The 13,208-nt window shown below is 37.7% G+C and overlaps 1 protein-coding gene across 3 annotated transcripts in view; it reads right to left on the bottom strand.

The window, feature by feature from the left end:
• The window catches only part of Uif (sushi, von Willebrand factor type A, EGF and pentraxin domain-containing protein uif), a 46,513-nt gene that overhangs the window by 14,181 nt on the left and 19,124 nt on the right, over positions 1-13,208 (bottom strand). For all 3 annotated transcript variants that reach the window (XM_070306853.1, XM_070306856.1, XM_070306854.1), the window contains exons 4-18: positions 11,481-11,562; positions 11,098-11,264; positions 6,622-6,762; positions 6,286-6,515; positions 5,788-6,141; positions 5,256-5,630; positions 5,001-5,169; positions 4,407-4,769; positions 4,132-4,314; positions 3,858-4,034; positions 3,596-3,798; positions 2,895-3,518; positions 2,234-2,357; positions 764-2,086; positions 49-501 (exon numbers count right to left, since the gene is read on the bottom strand). In XM_070306853.1, coding sequence (XP_070162954.1) covers positions 49-501; positions 764-2,086; positions 2,234-2,357; positions 2,895-3,518; positions 3,596-3,798; positions 3,858-4,034; positions 4,132-4,314; positions 4,407-4,769; positions 5,001-5,169; positions 5,256-5,630; positions 5,788-6,141; positions 6,286-6,515; positions 6,622-6,762; positions 11,098-11,264; positions 11,481-11,562 — 4,968 coding nt within the window. The remainder of the gene's footprint in view (positions 1-48; positions 502-763; positions 2,087-2,233; positions 2,358-2,894; positions 3,519-3,595; positions 3,799-3,857; positions 4,035-4,131; positions 4,315-4,406; positions 4,770-5,000; positions 5,170-5,255; positions 5,631-5,787; positions 6,142-6,285; positions 6,516-6,621; positions 6,763-11,097; positions 11,265-11,480; positions 11,563-13,208) is intronic.

Here is a 13,208-nt window from a genome sequence, read left to right as displayed (position 1 = left end):
TTTGAAAATGCAGTTTAAAAAAAGCTTAAAGCAAAGATAAAGACTGACTTTCAGAAACGCAGTCGGGAACCACCGACGAGGGCGTCCACCGTTTGTTAACGTCGCATCCGAATGTCTTTACTGGTACACCATCCGTGAATCTGTATCCGGCCTTGCAGGTTGCTATACATTGCAATCCCTTATCTCCAGGAACACATTTTAGACCGCCGTTAGCCGGCGGTTTCAATTCCCAATCGACACAAGGCGTTGCTTGGACCGAAACTTGGAAATGGCAAGTCGCTCGGTTGCCGCTCGAGTCCGTTGCATATACTGTGACGTTTTCAAAACTTCCGACTCGAATCATTGCACGTTCTGGAACAAAAGTGATCTTCACGGGACCGGATACGTCCGTGGCATTGATACGTCTTCGTGTTTCGTTAAAATTGATGGAGTAACTTTCTTGTCGATCGACCAGTTCGATAACGTAACTCTGGGGACAGCTTAGTTTCGGCGGAGTTATATCTGCGATATACAAAGATTGATATTAAAATTTTAAATTTAAATTAATATATATTAATACTTTTCATATTTTTTAATATTTCACATTAATATATTTTTTTTAAATTAATACTAATATTAATATTTTAATTAATAATAATGTTAATACTTTAAATTAATATTTTGATTTGTATTAATATTAATATTAATATTTTGATTTATATTAATATTAATATATTTTAATTAATATATAAATATTGTAAAAACTAACAATAGCATTACTAACCGGGCACTGTAATGTTAATTTCGCAGATGGCAACATTGCCGTCATAATCGAAGGCGACATATTTCACGACCGTATCCTCGAAGATCCGAATAGGTGTTTTGAAGCTCTGCGGCTTTACTTCCAATCGGGCGATGCTTCCACTGTTGTCGATAGCCGTTGGAATTGTGAAATTCACCGGAAGCAATTCGCCGTCGTCCCCTTTCTGCACGACTATGGGTTGTTGCGGGCAGTTCTGGAATACCGGCGGCTCGTTGTCCACGCACGGCGAGAATCCGTAATCATAACCCAACAACGGCTCCACCATCGGTTCCTCGCATCCCATTAGTTCAAACTTTAGACACGCGTTATCCATGTAGCTGACGATACCGAGAATAACGAAACGAGCCTGCACGTATTTTGGCAGAGTGATCATCGCCAGTTCGCCGTAATTTCCTGGATCGCGCATTGTCAGATTGAAGTTTGGGAAATAGACAACGTAGTTCTCACTTTCCGACTGCTTATAGAAGAATCGAATTTCCGTAGGTCTGCCGACAATGTCATTGGTGATGACACCTTTCACTAAAATTGCTTTCACTCGGTAGACACGGCCGAGATCGACGCTGACGTATGTAAAAGCTTCCTGCTTGCCGCACCAGCCGGTTACAGAATTTAATCGAACGTTCCTGGCTTCGTAGTTGGGTCGCTCGGAAGTAGCGTTTATCGCCAAATCCGGGATTCGTCCGGAAGTGAGGCCGAGCGGTTTGACGACCTTGCATTCGGGTTCGCGGATGCAGACGATCGGTCGTGGATTAATGAGAATGTAGCCGGATCTACCGCAGCCGAACTGCACTTCCGAGCCTTGCTCGTAGCTTCGCGCTACCTGATAGCCGTCGCTTGGTCTACCGGGATCTTCGCAGACCGGACCCTCACATCGTAGATTTCCAAAGTCCCAGACGCCGTTCGCCTGGCAACGCACGACGTTGTCATTACGATTGGTCTGACCGGCCAACTTGAAGGTGTCCTGACAGCCGAAAAAGAAGGACGACTGGTATTTGGAATCGAGATACTGACCGTATTCGGCGCCAGGCGTGGGAAGAGGTTTGCCGCAGTCCACGCGAGGACAAGCCGGCTGCAAACCGGACAGCCAGTAATCAGGTAAACCAGGCTTAGGATCGTAAATGCACTGCCGAAAAGCGGAAGTCGCGGTGTTGCGCAAGTAACGGCCGTTACTGCCGCACTTGAGAGTGACGTTCTGCTTAAAAGGTACCAGTACGCTGGCTTCGTCGTTTCGGATCACGGAGAGACCATCATTTTTATCGTCCGGTAATGACACGCATTTTGCATCTGAAACAAATCAAAGAGTATGCTTAAATTATTATAGAAATTTATAAATTTTATATATATGTAATAAAAATTTTACGTATCGTCAGATAACAGATACAGTAGAAATTTATATATAGCAATTTTTAGATATGCTGTAAAATTACTTACATTGACACTCGGGAATAGTTCCGTTCCAGGCACCGGAAGAAGTACAAATTAGAGCCGAAGGTCCTGATAATACGTAACCAAAATTGCACTGAAATCTGACGAGATCGCCAAAGTGATGCTGCTTCTGCAAAACAAATGAATTCTCAAATGACTTCGGAATTCTGTCAAGAGACAAAAACTAAATTGTTAACTAAGGCTTCGGATTTGCATGAGGTTTCCGGTTGTATGAGAGAAAATGGCGGCGGTCCTATGTATGTGAAACGTGTCATTTGTATGAGTCTTACGTACAGTGTTGGTATGTGTCGGTCAAGTAGTCAAAAACTATTCAAAATAGTTAAATGCAGTGCTTGTATGGATAATATTATTCAGAAAGTTTCTAATAAAAAAATACATTGGCAACATATACAATATGCTAGTCGATTTAAAAAATAATAAAGGATTAGTATATGCGTCATATGATGTTCATGATAAGAAAATTGTGGCGGCAGCGGCCGTTTTCTCTCATACACCGGAGACTCTATCAGATGCAAGCCATGCTATTGTAATTGTGACAAGTTAGCAATTTAGTTTAGTATAGACATCTATGCATTTTGTAACAATTATTTTCCTGACAATTAATTTTTATTTAAACAATCGACTTTCGTATCACTTAATATTTTACCTTGGTCGAGAGTAATTTTCCATTTTCCGGCGACGTTAATAGAGGACACATCACCGGCACGCACGTTTTGTTTCTCTGATAGAAATCACCGTCCCTCTCCCCGGTCTCCGATTTCGCCAAATTGAATCCAGCCGTGCCGTTGCCCTTGTATAATTCAAAACCAGTGTTACACATGCAGGAGTAGCCGCCGGGGTTGTTGATGCACTTCTGATGACAGCCGCCGTTCCTGATCGCGCACTCGTTGATATCGGCGCATTCTAGCCTCGTGCAGCCCATTATCTCTAACTTCATGCACGGCGCGCCGATGTAATCCTGTATCTTGAATTTTATGTAGCGCGTCTCAATTGGCACCGGCAGGTTCAAAACGGAGAGTGTCGCCTCTAAAATCCTAAACTCCACCGGTGTGCCGTCCGGATTAGTGTAATCCTTGAAGATGTCCGTCAGATCGTTCGTATACTGAATCCGCACGGCTGACGTGTACGCGATGTTGCTGTCCAATCTGGCTACAACCTGTGTGCGAAAGCCGCGAATGATGGCCGGTGCTTTCATGTCGATTATCACCCAATTCGTGCCCGGCTCGATGTTGTTGCCGCACCAGCCGTCGCCGTTGTTTAAACGAATTCCCTTTAGAGAGATACATATAAGTATATCACACAGAAAAAGAGAGAAAAGAGGATTGATTTGAAAACTTAGCATCTTACGGTTTTTGTGTATCCATTTTCCGAGCTAGAAACCGTGATCGACTCGTCGGGAATGCCACCGTTGATTAGCCCGAGATCGCCGATAGGTCGACACTCCATAGTCGGTGCGAATCCCGGCTTACATTTGCAAGTAAATGCACCTGGATTGTTTATGCACTCCGTGGATGCCAGATCGCATTGGCTTGACGCGCACTCGTTTATGTCTATAAACATATTCGTCTCAATGCGATGAATAATTTTGTTAACGCTATAAAATCTCTACCTTCGCAAGTCGGTACGTTATCGAATCGTTGATAGGGTCCGCATTGTATGATATTTATTCCAGTTAGTTTGTAGCCTCTGTTACATTGCACCCTGGCTTCATCGCCAAAGAAGTAATCTCTGCCGGTATCGACGACAAATCCGTTTTTAATCGTCGGCAGTAGCGGACATTTAGCCCCTGTAAAAAATAAATGCCGTTTTTGTCAATGTAATTGTACATCAATGTTAAATTAATTAAATACTATTAGCATGTTTTACAGCGGTTTACTACTCACGAGAACACGTTGGCACTTCGTCGGACCAGGTTCCGTTGCTCATGCAAAGGATAACGGGATGTCCACTTCGTACATAACCGGGTTCGCACTCGAATCTAACAATCGTGCCGTAACTTCGGCCACCTCCATTCAAGATAGTTATGTTAGAATGAGGAGCCTCCGGCAGTGGAGCACATTGAGATGCTGAAAGAGATAGGCATATTTTTTTTATTACATATTATTTCGCGTTTTAATTTCATAATTATTTCACACTAATTGCGTATAATTTAACGTACCTAAACAGGATGGCTTTTTTTCCCATCTTCCGTCCGCCAGGCATGAAATCTTTTCCGTCGGCCTTCCGGAAGGAAACGCGAATCCCGCGTAACATTGATAGGTTGCCAGTCCGCGATAAGTAACATTCGAGGAGCCAATCGAGAATCCGTTGTCGATTTGAGGTACGGGACCGCAGTATACTTCCTGACATTTGGGAATATATGTAACAGACCAGTTTCCTCCAGGGAGACACTCCGTGGAGATTCTCGACTTTCCTGTGGCGAATTCTTGTCCTAGCGGGCAAGAGAACGTAACTATCGTGCCGAAAGCTGTGTCTCGACTCGACGCTAATGCTCCTTCGCCGGGTTGCAATGGCGGACAATCTATAATAGAATCTTTTTTTGTCATATCGAGCACACAGCTATTTCACACTTTATGCATTAATAAAAAAACATAATTTATATACAAAGTATATATATCAATATATATATATATATATATATATATATTATTGTACATATATTATAGTAATTAATATTATAATATAATTATATATTAAAAAGATTTTGTTATAAAATGACAAATTACAAGAAATAAAATATAATATAATTTACCGGCAGAAAATTCAGCTTGCCAACCGGTGCTGCTGTGCAAAGCATCGGAGGCAAATCTGACGAGCATTTCTCCGCTTTCCGCAGTGAGCGTGATTTTGGGTCGAGTGTTAGAGGTGAAACCGTTTCCGGAATGTAAGCGCAGACCGTTCGTGTTGGAACCATCGTATATCTGTCAATTCCGCGAGAGAAAAGGAAAGTTAACGATTTCGCGCGATACGAAGCTTTTTTATTTACATAACGTGATTGTAATCTTACCTGCACATAGTCAGTTTTATGAACGTTGAAACTGAGAAATTTCAGAGACAGCGGTCCTCTATCCGGATTTCTGATTCTGTACAAACATTCCTGGTTATTAGGATAATCGTTGAGACCGTAGGAAGGCGATTGAACCGTGCCATTTCTCGCGATGATCGTAGCCTTGCAGCCTTGCGTGAAGCGAATGCTGAAACCACGCCTGGAATCGCCAAGACTTGTTTTAAAATACAGATACAAATTGTTTCCGGTGGACATGATCACCGCCGGATTTTCCTCTGATCTTCCCGTGAAACGCGCGATCGGTCGGCTCATAGGTGAATCTCCGTCCCTGACAAGAATGTAATCTCGATTCATCTCGAGATCCAAGTCTTCGATCTAGAAACGAGAAAGTCAAATGCATTCGTAAGTTTTGCCAATGTTTCGTATTTTTTTTTTTTTTCATTTAAAAAAGTTTTAAATTTGCCGTATTAAACAAGCGATCATATAAAATTGCGACTAAAATAAAGCAGATACATAGAAGATTTCAATTTACCTCTACGGACATTATGCGTCCCGGCTGAGCCTGCAGAATATATAGGCACTCGAGTCCTCCAGGATAATTCTGCGGATATCCCGGAGACGTGAGCACCTGTCCTTGCGGTGTCGCTCTAAGAATTCCGCCGCAAGTCTGCGGCTCGGTTTTCCAGGAAGCGCGGAAACCCTTCCTCTCCACCGAAGCGTCAGTGCTGAACTTGATAATCATAAAGTTCGAGGCCGAGACGAAAAGTTTGTTGCTCAATTCTTGTTTGCCGGAAAGAGTCGCAAGATTCACGGACTTCTCCTCGGTTCTACCGCCTACGAGGATCTGCACTATGTCGAAGCTCTTCTCGGTCTCAAATTCTTGGAACTGGAATACACGAATTATAGCTTGTTTTTATTTATCGTTTAATTCTGATTTTGAGGAGAAGCAAAACTTCTCTGTATTAAACAAGATTTTTCTACATTAAATGTTATTTTATTAAAAGAGATCCATTGAACGGAAAAGACTTACTTGCAAAAGAATATTGTGCCCTTGAGGGCCTTCGAGTGTCCACTTGCAATTGCTGAGGGGTGCATATTTATGCGGGTAATTCGGACTCTCCACGACGTCGCCGCTGCTCGCCATATAATATTGGCAATTAGCCGGACAGTCCAGCTCATCGGAATAATCGCCGCAATCGTCTTGCTTGTCGCACTTGAACGCCGCGTTGATGCACTTGCCATTCGAGCAGTGGAACGAACCTGCGGATGTATCATAGTTACAGGGAGGAGGGTGAGGATTATCATTTCGTTTCACGCATGAAATACGGAAAGCTAAGTCGCCGATTCACGTGACGGTAGAACTTACCGGAAGGACAGGCGTTGGCACGACACATGAAAGGAAGAAGTGACTCGCACGTGGTCAATTCCCACGTTTGTCGGTCGTCCGTCAAGGCGACGTCTACGCACTCACCCGAGTGTGGATTTGGTTGCCTCGGCGCCCAGAAACCTATTTTTTTTTAATGTAAAAATCATTTTTAATCTGGTTGTTGAAAATATTTTAATGATCAGATTAAAAATATTTTAAAAAACTTTATTCTCTTTCTCTCTTGTAATCAAATTACATATGTATAATATAAGTATATATATAGCTGAATGATTATAGTAACAACGTTAAGAATGCAAATATGTCTTAAATAATACATATTTCTGGCTGTGGATTGTATCGAATTACTTCATATTTGTTATGTTAGTTAGTAATAAGTATATACATTGCTAACTACTTTTAACGCTTAATTAATAATGAAGTTTAGTGGTGCGCACAGTGTGTAAATGCTCTAAAAGGGGAAGTTGTAGTCTGTATAGTAAATGGACACAAAACAACGATGTCTCGGCATTGTTGTGGGAAAAGTGTGTCTTTGTGCCGCGTACGCGAGTTCCGTGTTTCCGTGACCTTGATAGAAATACTAGTCCCGCTTGTGTACGAGAACGATTTTGAGTGATATGTTTGCATCAACCACTTAATTTTGTAATATGTTTGTGTAATGTGCTTGAAAATTTTTACTAAAATAATAAATTTATATATATATATATATATATACAGGGTGGCCCATGTAAAGAGTTACAAACTAATAACTCTAAAAATATTTGTCAAATCACAAAATTACTCAAGAGAAAGTTTCATGTTTTCGAAGAACCTTTCTAACTATATAAACATAAAATTGCCCTCGCTCCCCCTCTAAAGGAGGCGGAAGGTAATTTTAAAATTTTAAATGTAACCCCCATTTTTTATTGCATATTCTTATAGCTTATTTCGAGAGCACTATCAAAACACTATAATAAAGTATTTTTTCATTAAGTACTTTTTGAGTTATTTTATATCTTAATCTTACATATTTTGATATAAAAAATAAAATATCTCGTAAAATATTTAGTTTTCGATAATTTTAGCGTAATACTTTTATATACAGAATAATAAGACAAATCAATTAGTGTAAAAAAAATTATTTTTAAGAAACAATATGTAATTATTTGCAATATATTTTTTTAAACAATTATTTGTTTTTTTGCACTAATTGATTTGTTTCATTATTCTGTATATAAAAGTATTACGCTAAAATGATCGAAAATTAAATATTTTACGAGATATTTTATTTTTTATATCAAAATATGTCAGATTAAGATATAAAATAACTCAAAAAGTACTTAATGAAAAAATATTTTATGTTTTGAAAATCTCTCGAGATAAGCTATAAGAATGTGCAATAAAAAATGGGGAGTTCAGTTTAAAATTTTAAAGTTATCCTCCGCCCCCTTTAGAGAGGGAGCGGGGGCAATTTTATGTTTATGTAGTTAGAAAGGTTCCTCGAAAACATGAAACTTTCTCCTTAATAATTTTTTGATTTGACAAATATTTTTAGAGTTATTAGCTTGTTACACTTTATGTGGGCCACCCTGTATATACAGGGTGGGGCATTTATATTGAGACACCTAAATATTGAAAAAAATAAAGCAACATAGAAAGAAATGTTTCAGACAAAAGTTGTTCGGTTCTAAGGGGGTCATAAGATGGTGCCATTAGTTTGATCTTGGGTGGAGGCGCTTTGGAGATTTCAATGTCAATCTTGTTTTTTTTAATGGAAACATCCCAATTTTTTACATAAATTCCTTGCAATATTCTGCATAAAAAGTTATAGGGGTATGATGGCCGAAAGTTTAATAGTTTACAAGATATTTTATACTTTACGCGACAAGCTTTTATAATATGTTTTTTTATATTTTCTGGTGTAGTACGACTCAATAAATGTATTGCCAATAACTCCTTACCAAACGTACACAATAATGTTATTATTACATAATAATTGTTTTTATTACACAATATGTCAATGACTTTGAAGACGCGCGTTGTATTATTATGTCAATAATTTCTTAACAAACGTACACAATAATGTTATTATTACACAATAATAACATTATTGTGTACGTTTGGTAAGGAATTATTGACATAATAATACAACGCGCGTCTTCAAAATTATTGACATAAAAGTTATTTAGTTGCTCATTAAGAAGCAAATAATGTAGTACGAAAGTATTATGCTAGTCATTTTCTTCTTGTGTACTATTTAAGCAAAAACAATTTATTTAGTTAAAAAAGAAAGATCAACTTTGGAAAAAAAAAATTAATATGATTTTTATTTATGGTGAATCTCGAAGAAACATCTATAAAGCACAAAATTTATACGCATTACGATATCCTGAGAGAAATATTCCATTACGTTATTCATTTTATCGTGTTGTGAAACAATTTTCAGGAAATGGAGATGTTCGTGAAAAAAAAAGAAAACGATCAAAGACTGTCACTGATGAAAATAATGAAACTATCGTATTAGCAACAGTAGCTAGGAATCCAATAATATCTTCTCGTAGTATTTCTCGCAATACTGAAATATCTCGAAGAAGTATTTTGCGAATACTTAAACATAATAAATTCCACCCGTATCACATCTCATTACATCAAGAGCTAAGTAATACTGATTTTCAAAATCCAATGACGTTTTGTCGTTGGACGCAACAAAAAATAGAAAGAAATAACAATTTTTTTCTTTCTTTCTTATTTTCTGATGAATCAACTTTCATAAATTGTGGAGAAGTCAGTTGACATAACGTGCATTACTGGGCTGTAGAAAATCCAAAATGGTTAGAAGAAGTTGAACATCAGCGGCTATGGAATGTTAACATATGGTGCGGAATTATTGGTGATACATTAATTGGATCTTACTTTTTTGATGGGACGTTGAATGGATAAAAGTACAGAGATTTTTTAGATCAAGAACTACCAATACACTACTTGATGAACTACCTTACGAACTAAGAATGCGTATGTCGTTTCAGCAAAATGGTTGTCCAGCGCATTTTTCATGTGAAGCTCGAGAAATATTAAACAGAGATTATAATAATAGGTGAATAGAACTAGGAAAAACGGTTCATTGGCCTGACCGTTCACCAGATTTAACATATTTAAATTTTTTTTGTAGGGGTTTCTTAAAGGAATCGTATATCAAGATCAGACCAACTACGCCAAAAAATATGAAAGAACGTATTAAAAATGCTTGTCGCGATATTGATAGGATGACTTTGTTAAACGTTCATCAATCTCTTATTAAACGTATTCAAAAGTGTATTGACGTTGATCATTTTGAGCATTTAATAAAATAAAATTTATTTCTTAAAATTAATTGTATTATATTTTCTTTACGCCAATTAATGTTTCTCATTTTTTGAGTTTAAAATATTAAGGTAACATTATTGCAAAATAAATAATTTTATGAGATATTTCATAGTTTATGTAAAATTATGTCAAAGTAAAATAATAAAATAAAGTATAAAATAACTCGTAAACTATTGAACTTTTGGCCATCATACCCTTATAACTTGTTATGTAAAATATTGCAAAAAATCGATTTATGTAAAAAAATTGGGGTGTTTCCATTAAAAAAAACAAGATTGACATTGAAATCTCCGAAGCGTCTCCATTCAAGGTCAAACTAATGGCACCATTTTATAACCTTCTTAGAACCGAACAACTTTTGTCTGAAACATTTCTTTCTATCTTGCTTTATTTTTTAGATATTTAGGTGTCTCAATATAAATGCCCTACTCTGTATATATTATTATTTTTTATATTACATTTTTTAATAATATTTATTACATTTATATAAAAAAATAATTTCTGATTTCTTTTTTTTTGTATGTAATAATTATCTCAGTTTTTAAGAAACATTATTTTAAAAATAAAAATTAGAAAGAAATACAATATATTATAGATATATTATAGTTGATGAATATTATTTTACCGTAAATTTTTTAACCAATTTTAAATTGATTTTTTCTCAATAAAATTCGACATTGATAGAATAATTTCTAGTAATTAATATTTCAAGTTTTTAATTTCAAGCAATTAAAAATAAAAAGGTTTGTATAGAACTGAGGAAGCTTTAGAGAAAAAAGAGATAAATGACAAAATTGTATTTCTTTGATCAAATAGACTTTAAAAATGTGTTTAATGTATGCTTAAGAATGTTAAGCATTTATCTCGCTCCAGGATCCTTATTCTCTTTGAGAGTTGGACTTGCAAACCGCATTGCATTGCGTCGAATATCGGTCAAGGTCTTTTAGCAGTCGATCGTTAATGGCAAAGAGATGGTTGCGCACTTGGGAAAGAAAGAGAGAGAGAGGGAGAGAGAGATAAAAAAGAAAGGCAAAAGAATAATTGGAGGATGCGTTCAGGTACGGGATCCAATCGCGCAGAATCCGCTCGTCGAATGAAACAGAACTGCATACGAACCGGCGTATTGAGAGACGAGCATTCCTGCGGCGGATTCGAGTGTGTTGGTCCGTAAATCGTCGAGCGAAGCGAGACCTAGCCAGTAATGATCCAAATGCCGGCCGATCATGCTTGCCGACATGTTGTTCTCGCTGTACGACTCGACCACCATCAGCTCGCTTCCGTATCTGCAATAGACCGTCAGAATCATCGATAGCCTATCTCGCGTAATGTCATACGAGAGAAACGGAATTTTCTGAACCTTTTATTTTTTAAAGTGATTGAGACAACAATCTGTATTACGACTTTTTACTTTTTTATTTACAGGAGATATCGGACTTATTTTATTAAAGTCAAACTTTAGACAGCAAAATTAATGAAAAGATCGATAGTGCGTGGCTTACCTCCTGCATAATTCCGCCGCTTTTTCCCAGGAATGCCTGATGTTGAAGAATTTATAACAGTGTATGCCTCGCAGTTCCCATCCTGCGTAAAAAAAGTGGCATTAAACTGTCTGTTTAGATAGAGATTGAATGCAAAGCTGTAATAACGCATCACAATAAGAACGTAATCTCTATATTGTAGTATTTGCTAAAAATATCATTCTAACGCCATTATTATTTAAATTAGATTAGGTTATTTACATTATTATTTAATCGATTAATGTTCTAAACACACGATAAAGGCTTCGTAAATATAAGTTTCTGTACACTTTGATTTATCGTACTCGTGAGATTTCTTGTTGGAAGTTATAAATTTCCGGCAAACACATTTGTATGCGGGAAGTCTTATTCCAAGATTTCGCGAGCGTTTCCTGAGCAACCGGATACTTTGCCCATCCTATACCGGTGAGTACATAGATACATAGAAGATAGAAAAGGCGGTTAATCGGTGACCCGTACTGACAGTGACGGACACAACGGCCTCGTTCGTTTTTAGACCACACGCCTTAGGGAGTTGACAGTCAGAGTCGACAGGGACCTTAAAATAGTAGTTAAACTCCATCTCGGTGATGACAACTCGACGGTTAGACGAATTGTGTTATCGGTTCACCTACATATATTTTTGCTTACTTTTGTATTCTAGTCTAGTTTCTACCAAATTTCCTTGTTAATCATTTTATCGGTATTTTGATCCGGTTTATCGTAATCTACATGAAAATTCGCAACGGAATAATTTTTTCTACTGATTAATGAGAAGGGAAATATATCGCGCATAAGTTTATATCTAGTTATTGCTTCGAGCAAAAGTTTTTATTTCACAGCGTGCCGTTGATCGTCTGGGATTGCTCCCGAGTTTCCGCGAAATCGATTCGTATCAGTGGTTTGATCAAAGTAAACCAACTCGCTGCAGCCAGAATCTTGTCTTATAACAGGAAATATTGTGATTCGCGGTATCTTTGATCGACGGAATATGTAAATTAGATGGTAAAAAGCGATGGTAAAATAAAGTTTCAGTTAAGAAGAAAGCGTAGTATTTCATAGTTATCTTAATGAAATAACGCTTATGGTGAACGCAGGAGCATTTATCCTTCAATAACCTTTGTAAAGCAATGATGAGACAAAGTTAATTAATATTTTCTATATATAATTCTTATATATACAGGATGACCCGCAATGACCGCCCACTAAGTACACAGCGTTATTCCTTACCAAAAATTGAGACGAAAAGTTCTGAGTCATTTTTTTATAACGCTTAATAAAGAAATTATTATTGAGTGAAGTCTGGCCAATCAGCGCCGACCTTTAGCCGGGCGCACGTCGATGAGCCGCACGCCTGGTAGTATGCGGCAGCGCACATTTCACAGCGCGCAGCTCACATTTCACAGCGCGCAGCTCACCGACGTGCGCCTGGTACGCTTGATTGACCAGACTTTATTCAATAATAATTCCTTTATTAAGCGTTATAAAAAAAATGGCTCAGGACTTTTTGTCTCAGTTTTTGGTAAGAAATAACGCTATACTCCGTCCAAAGAGAGAATAACATCGGGTCGGACGAAAACTCGTTCGTTTCGCGCAGGTCTCCACCCACAGAAGCCGTATACGGTATTGAGTATGTTGCCATGTTCTCCCCACTTTGCTAGCCTATGCGCGGACCGATGCTATTAGTACTCTGCGTTGATACCACTGCTT

The sequence above is a fragment of the Polyergus mexicanus genome, unplaced genomic scaffold (genome assembly GCF_030449975.1).
Source record: "Polyergus mexicanus isolate NDT 795.1 unplaced genomic scaffold, iyPolMexi1.0 SCAF_14, whole genome shotgun sequence".
NCBI lineage: Eukaryota > Metazoa > Arthropoda > Insecta > Hymenoptera > Formicidae > Polyergus > Polyergus mexicanus.
Note: the sequence above shows the minus strand (reverse complement) of the source record. Positions and strands in the feature narration are given on the sequence as shown.